Here is a 7539-nt window from a genome sequence, read left to right on the forward strand (position 1 = left end):
ACCAGCTGAACAGTGGGGAGGCGCTCCACACCACTCAGCTGCTTCAGGCAGTCTTTAAGGAGGCTGCCCAAAACAGTGCCAGGAACCCAAACCGAGCCACATTTTCACGGTCTGTGCCCCTCCCTCCTCTCAACCCAACACAGCCATTGGATCTGGCGCCCTCCTACGGCCTGGCTGATTCAATCTTGTGTGTGGGGGGGGTGTCAAACCAGCTGCCCCGTGGGGAGGATGAGGGATGCTTCTCTGATTGACTGAGGGAACCCTTCCCCAAGGAAGCAGCAGGAAGGCAGACAGGCCCCTTTGGTCGCCCCTTCCCCAGGCTGGGCATTTCACCTTGGCATTCATCCAGAGAAGGCTGCCTTCTGCACAATCCCTCCCTCCATGGGATCAGCCAGCCCAAGATGCTTCCCTCAAGACTGGTGGGGGGAGGGGCCTTCCCCAGACCCCACAGCAGCTGAGGCTGACCGAGAGACAGCCCCACGCAAAGAAGGTCTTGCACACCCCATGCAGCCCCCCCACTTCCCTTCAAGGTTTCCTGCAGCACTTTTGAGCAATGTCCAAGGGACAGAATGCCACACTAGATGCACCCCCCTCCCGCCCACTGGCATCCAGATACCACCAGGCACCGTTTGGCTTAGAACAGGTTTTATTCCACCCTTGAGGGGCTTTCATGCGGAGTACAGAGCTGGCTCTCCTCCTCCTCCACTGGAAGGCAGCTGCCCCCAAATCTGTGGTGCAAGGAACCCACTAAGCCAGGGGTGGCCAAATGTGCCTAATGTAAGAGCCACAAAGAATAAACATCGGATGTTTCAGAGATGCAAGACAAGAACGTCAGATGTTGGAGTGGGAAGGAAAGAGGGAGGGAGGAAGGAAGGAAGGAAAGCAGATGGGGAGAGAGAGGTGGAAAGAAAGCAACACTAAATGCATTTCCCAAGCCATCAGCTTGGAGCCACACAATATGTGTGAAAGAGCCACATGCGTCTCCCGAGCCACAGTTTGGCCACCCCTGCGCTAAGCCACCGTTCAGCCCACGCAAGGGGGCCTCTTTGTGACCGAATCACCAAAGGTTTCCATGGAGCAGCTCTTGGTGCACCAGCAACCATTTCTACATGGCTGGAACTGGGGTGACGTTGCCCTGACTGGCATGTAGGGGGGGCAGCGACGTGTATGGAGAGATGCCCCTCCCAAAGGGCAGGTGGGGTGAGCACGGGGGCTGCTCCAGAGGCAAAGCACCCTCGCCCCCTTAGCCCCACACCTTCACAGCCTGTCTTCTGATGCAGCAAAGTGTTCCAGCTCCACACCAGCAGGGGGGAACCAAGCGGTGCCCACCCAGGCCTCAGCAGCCTGCCTGCCTAGCGAGTCAAGGGAGGGCCACTGGAATGTGTTGAGAAAAGCTGCCGCTGACTCTACCCTACGCTACCCCACCCACCCTTGCTACTGCGGCCACCTCACCCCTTGGATCTAGCCCCCCCCCCCAGCAACAGGGGCAAAAGGCCCTTGGTGAGCCTACTCCGCAGGGATCGGCGTGTTGCAGTTGCCATGGTAGAGCTTGACGGGGCCGTCGCACTGGAAGTAGCTGTCGAAGACCTCGCTGTAGCCGTGGTCCCGCCACCAAGTGCACAGCTGCCGGTTCCAGGTGCAGTCGAGCACATGGAACAATCCCGGATGCTCCATGCCGGCCAGCGTGAAGAAGTCCTGGTCCCCGAGGTGACCCTTGAAACGGTACTTCTCGGCCAAGTGCCGCACGGCCTCCGGCTCCAGCAGGCGGTTGTAGAGGGCGGACTGGCGCATGGCCTCCAAGTTGAGGAGCAGGACGCCACTGTTGAAACCGGGCAGCCCGTCTGGAGGGGGCTCCCCTACTTTGGTCCCAGGGTGCTCCTGCCGGTACTGCCAAAAGATATGCCTGCGGAAGGGGGGGGAGGAAGCAGGAAGAGGGGAAGACTTCAGGGCCAGGCAGTCCCAGCTTCTCTGTCCCCAAGAAGGAAACCTCCCACCACCCTTCACCCCTAGAGAGGGCACCGGCTCATCACCCAAGGAAGAAGACGACACTGGATCTATATCCCACCCTCCACCCTGAATCTCAGAGCAGCTCACAATCTCCTTTATCTCCCCCTCCCTGTGAGGCAGGTGGGGCTGAGAGAGCTCTCACAGCAGCTGCCCTTTCAAGGACAACTCCTACGAGAGCTCTGGCTGACCCAAGGCCATTCCAGCAGCTGCAAGTGGAGGAGTGGGTAATCAAACCCGGTTCTCCCAGATAAGAGAGCTGTGGCTGACCCAAGGCCATTCCAGCAGCTGCAAGTGGAGGAGTGGGGAATCAAACCCGGTTCTCCCAGATAAGAGAGCTCTGGCTGACCCAAGGCCATTCCAGCAGGGGCAAGTGGAGGAGGGGGGAATCAAACCTGGTTCTCCCAGATAAGATAACTATGGCTGACCCAAGGCCATTCCAGCAGCTGCAAGTGGAGGAGTGGGGAATCAAACCCGGTTCTCCCAGATAAGAGAGCTCTGGCTGACCCAAGGCCATTCCAGCAGCTGCAAGTGGAGAAGTGGGGAATCCAACCCGGTTCTCCCAGATAAGAGAGCTCTGGCTGACCCAAGGCCATTCCAGCAGCTGCAAGAGGAGGAGTGCGGAATCAAACCCGGTTCTCCCAGATAAGAGAGCTCTGGCTGACCCAAGGCCATTCCAGCAGGGGCAAGTGGAGGAGGGGGGAATCAAACCCGGTTCTCCCAGATAAAGCCGGTTCTCCCACACTGGCTCTCAAAGGGGGTCATCTTCCCCCACCTCAGCCTGGCAGCCTTTAAACTCTCCACCTGCAAGACAGCACAAGAGCTGCCATCCCGGGGCAGGGCAGGGTGGGGGGAGAGATTGCTCGAGTAGCTCCCTCGCTGTCTTGTGTAGATGTGCCACAGGATCATAAAGCTGGAGGGGCCATCTAGTCCAACTCCCTGCACAAGGCAGGAGATCCACAAGCACTTGCCCCTGCTGCAGGGCAAAGGAACCAGGAGCAGCCTGGAGTCGGTCTTCAAAGCCTGGGAGGCTGAAACAGAACAGCATCCAGCCTAGGAAGAAAGGCCCCCTCAAAAGAGCCGGCACAGCTGGAAACAATAAGCTCTCCCTCCCTTCCCCCCACTCCCAGCAGCCTTGCCTTTCCGTTTTCTAAGAGACCCCCCCCCCCCAGGATCAGATGCAGGCGGGTGAGGGTGAGGGTGTCCAAGCCCACCCAACAGGCAGTGCCGCCTCTCTGGGCTCTGAGTGCCAGGAAGGCCTCACCCTCCTCCCTAGGGCGGGGGAAGGGGGGCACAACACCACCTTGCAGATGAGGACAGCGGGGAGCCAACCCACAGGGGGGGCATTCCCGGGTATCCAGGGGGGTTTCTGGATTCAGGTTTCGGAGCGGGGGGATTCTAATATTATTCCCGATGGGGAAATCTTTCCAGGGAGCCGAAGGGGCTGTTTTTTAATGATGCCAAAATCAGTGGCAGCAGAACTGCAGCGCAGCTGACACTGCCGGCCCACTAAACACCCCCATTCTGTGGGTCCCTGAACAAGGTGGCCCCATGGTGTTCTAATGGGGGGGGGGCTTTCTCCAGGGCAAAGAATTCCTGAAGACACTATTTAGTCGGGGGGGGGGGGAGAGCAAGCATCCCAACCAGGTGGGGGGGGGCAAAACTTCTGCCCTGCAGGGGGCCATGATGTCACTCCTGCCCCCTTCCCGGGGGGGGGGAGGGGACGTACCTGTAGACAGGCTGCATCTCGTGAGCGATGCCGATCACGGCTCCTTCCGGGAAGTTGTCAAATTCTTCAAACAGTTCCCAGATGTTGGCCCGGTACTCCACGTCCAGGTCCACCTGAATGATCCGTGAGATCTCTGGAAGACCAAGGAAAGGGCTGTGACCCACCCACATCTCACAGCACCAGGCTTTGGCCTACAAGCAGCCAGCCTTCCCCAGAAAGGGCCTGCGGAGTCCCCCCCCCCCCCGCTCCTCCCACACAGCAGCTGAGACTCCAAGTGTCTTCCTTGCGTCCTCTGAGAAGTTCTGCTCCCCCCACCCCCCATGAAAGCCCTGCCCAAGGGCCAGGGAGTCCTTGAAGACTCCAGGGAGGGAGGGTGGGCCAGGCTCTGGAGCCACTGAGCTGGAAACAGCCACACTGGGTGGGGTGCGGTGGGAGGGGCGGGGCAGAGCTATGAGCTCCCTGGTGTCCGGGCAAGGAAGTTCCAGCCCAGGGCGGAGGGTGAGGAATACGGCACTGAGGACCAAGCCGGTGGGGGGGGGGAGCCCTGGAGGAATCCCCACTCATATGGAGCTCCTTCACCTGGCTGCTCCCTGCCCCCCCTGCATTCAGGATGTCTTCGAAGAAGAACAGGAAGTGAGACGGCCACACCCCGTGCATGGCTGCCCGTGGCAGGGCCCTTTGGGAAGGCCGTGGAGGAGGGAAACAGAAGCTGCACTCCAGTTCCAGAGGGAAAGTTCAGGCAATGCTACTTTCAAGGACAAATTAATTGCCTTATTTCTCCAGCATAGGGATGTAGGTTGCTCACGCCAACCTCTGTGCACAGCTACCCTGAGGCTCCTATTGTGTGGGGGGAGGTCACGTGGCTGAAGAGGCCAGAGGCTCCCTCGAGTGTGGCTCCATGTTTTCCAAGGACTGGCCAGGCCAGGGGCGAGAGGCAGCTCTCTCCCACACCGCTCCCTCATCCCACAGCCTCCGGAAAGTGCGGGGGTGGGGGGACCACTTGGGCAGCTGCCACTAGAGAATGCCGGCTGGGGGGCAGAAAACAGAAGGCCTCCCTTCCCTTTTCCCACCAGACACAAACTAAGACGTGACACGGGGCCCATCATGATCTGAGGCCTAGTGGGCAGGGAGAAGCCTGCCTAGGAGTAGCTCCAGGGGCCTCCATCTCCCAGGATCCCTTCTGTCCCTCTGATTGGGTGGCAGTTTTGGAGGGAGAAATGGCCTGGGGGAAGCCTAAAAAGCCTGGCTGGGAAGGGAGAGGCTGCAGGGAGGAAAGTGCTCTCAGGAAAAGCTGCACCTAGAGGAAGAGACCCCTCACCCAAAAAGGGTGGTGGGCTTTGCTATTTGCAGCAGGGGACGTCCAGTTGGCTGCATCAGGGCTGTTTATTTCTGTGCACCAACCTTTACTGCTTCTTAGTTCACTGTTGCACTCATATTTTACTACCCACTTGTTTTTCTAGAGTGCTTATATTAAATTTCTTGTTGTTAAACTGCCTGGGTCCTCATGTCTTTTTGGTCGCAGTCAAAAGGTGCTTGCTCGGAAGAAAGACAGTGGGGTTGGTTGGGTGCTTTGGGCCCTCCCAGACAGACCCTTACCAGAGGGGTGGCAGCCAGTAGAAGGCCCTTCCTGGTCCCCTGTTGTGAGACATGACCCCAGATATAAAGACTGCCAAACTTCTAAGCTGATATGTGACTATTATATGCCAAAGAATACCATTTTCCACTACGCTTTATAAAAAGATGTGACAACTTATACATGGCATATATAATGTACTAAAAGCAGCTGTAAAGTTAATAGAGATCAAAATGTATTTATTTTATTCACTTTGTATCCTGCCCCCCCCCCACAAGCAGGCTCAGGGGGGGGGGGTTGCATCGTAAAACTCACAATATAAACAAATTAATAATTCAAATACATCTAAAAACTAGCAAGGAGCCCCGTGGCACAGAGCAGACAGCTGCAGTACTGTTCAAGCTCTGCTCACAACCTGAGTTCGATCCTGGCAGAAGCTGGGTTCAGGTAGCCAGCTCAAGGTTGACTCAGCCTTCCATCTTTCCAAGGGTTGGAAAACTGAGTGCCCTGCTTGCTGGGGGTAAAGTGTAGATGACTGGGAAAGGCAATGGCCAGCCACCCCATAAAAAGTCTACCAAGAACATGCCATGATGTGACATCACCCTGTGGGTCGGTAATAACCTGGTGCTTGCACAGAGGACTACCTTTTCAAAAAATACCTAAAACCAGCAATCAGTATAGAATGGCTCGTGTCTCAACAAAAACTGGTTGGTTCCCAAGTGGCTATTAGGACCTGAGGTCACTGAAGGGGAGGCCAATTAACCACTACCTCAGCTCAACAAGCATTCAGAAAGACCAAACATTTCAGATTTGGGAAAGGGACAGAAGGGTCCTCCTCCCAAGTTTTCCCCAGAGCTTCAATATTTCTTAAAACAGCACACTCCACTTGGCACCCAGAGCTGGCTCCTTTGTGCTGCCAGGAAGCACCTAGAACCATAGAGTTGGAAGGGACCTCCAGGGCCATCTAGTCCAACCCCTTGCACAATGCAGGAAACCCACAAACACTTCTCCCCGACACACCTGCATCCCCAGTGACCCCTGCAGGCTCCATGCCCAGAAGATGGCAAAATCCTCCAGGATTCCTTGCCAAACAGGCCTGGAGAAAAACTGCTGACTGGCTCCAAAGTGGCAATCAGCATTTCCCTGGGTGTGTAAAAAAAGGCCAGGAGAGCTAAGCCCTGATGCAGCCCTTCCTGCCCTCCTGCTCAGGATCTGCCTAAGTCACAGGATCCTCCTTGCTGTCAGACGGCCATCTAGCCTCTGTCGAAAAACCTCCAAGGAAGGCGAGAGAGCCCACCACCTCCTGAGGAGGAAGCCTGTTCCACTGAGGAACTGCTCTAACTGTTGATAAGTTCTTCTTAATGTTTAGCTTTAATTTCAACCTGTTGGTTCTGGTCTGACCTTCTGGGGCCACAGAAAACAATTCTGCACCTTGGTCCCTTCTCCATCTCCATCCAACCACCCAAGGCCGTCCTCGCCTGAAGGCTCCGCTCAGCTTCCAGCAGCAGAGTCCGGACAAGGGCTGCCCTCCCTCTGGCTGCCTGGCCTCCTCACAATCAGCCGCCTCCCAGTCTCGCCCTTCCTTCCGGGGGCCATGCCCCCCAAAGCCCCAAGAGGCCAGCCGCTCTGCCTTCCCCTCCACCGCGGATGGCTCTTTCGCAGCAGACCTCTGGGCAGCCACAAGGCGAGACGAGACGAGACGCTTCGCTCCAAGGAAGACCCCGCAGGGAGGGTGCTGAAGAGGGCGGAAGCATTGCTGCCCACCTGCCCACCTCCGCGGGGGCTGCAGAGAGCCGCTCACCTCTGGGCAGGACGCGGTGCAGGGCGACCGAGAGGAAGAAGATGGAGTCGCTGTAGTAGGTGCCGGTGCCCGCGCTGAAGAGCTTCTGCATGGCCTCCACGGTGGGCAGCAGCTTCTCCGTCAGGGCGCTCACATCATGGAAGACCACCTGGGCGGGGGGGGGGGAGAGGAGGAAGCCGCGTGGGAGGGGAGGCCAGCCCTTCCGCCCCACCAGAAAGAGGGCAGCTGCAGCGCAGCCAAGTGGGCAGAGAGCTCCCCCCGCCCCGTGCTCCCCGCTGGGCAGCGCTCTCTCTGGGCAGGGCAGGGCAGGGGCCCCCGGGGCTGCCTCCTTGCGCGCCGCGCGGCCAGGCCTCGTGCTCCTACCTTGTGCGGGAAGGGGGCGCGGGCGAGGGCTTGGCGCAGCAGGGCGTGGGCGAGGGGCTTGCTGGGCGC

The 7539-nt window shown here is 58.2% G+C and overlaps 1 protein-coding gene across 1 annotated transcript; it reads right to left on the reverse strand.

Annotated features, from left to right (window-relative positions):
• Nucleotides 1-628: 628 nt before the first annotated feature.
• On the reverse strand, nt 629-7280 carry XXYLT1 (xyloside xylosyltransferase 1). The gene is made up of 3 exons (XM_060240946.1): nt 7108-7280; nt 3734-3866; nt 629-1903 (listed from the first exon to the last, which is right to left on the reverse strand). Exons 1-3 carry the CDS (start codon nt 7196-7198, stop codon nt 1507-1509), a joined length of 621 nt encoding a protein of 206 aa, XP_060096929.1. The 5' UTR covers nt 7199-7280; the 3' UTR covers nt 629-1506.
• Nucleotides 7281-7539: the final 259 nt, after the last annotated feature.

This window comes from Heteronotia binoei, chromosome 6 (genome assembly GCF_032191835.1).
Source record: "Heteronotia binoei isolate CCM8104 ecotype False Entrance Well chromosome 6, APGP_CSIRO_Hbin_v1, whole genome shotgun sequence".
Lineage (NCBI taxonomy): Eukaryota > Metazoa > Chordata > Lepidosauria > Squamata > Gekkonidae > Heteronotia > Heteronotia binoei.

Bases quoted from the DNA above. Each gene is read 5' to 3' on its own strand.
- XXYLT1 (XM_060240946.1), bottom strand. From the start codon at position 7,198: ATGCAGAAGCTCTTCAGCGCGGGCACCGGCACCTACTACAGCGACTCC. The intron at 3,867-7,107 runs GTGAGCGGCTCT...TTGGTCTTCCAG, and splicing joins GCACCGCGTCCTGCCCAGAG to AGATCTCACGGATCATTCAG. The intron at 1,904-3,733 runs GTACGTCCCCTC...CCCCTTCCGCAG, and splicing joins GAGATGCAGCCTGTCTACAG to GCATATCTTTTGGCAGTACC.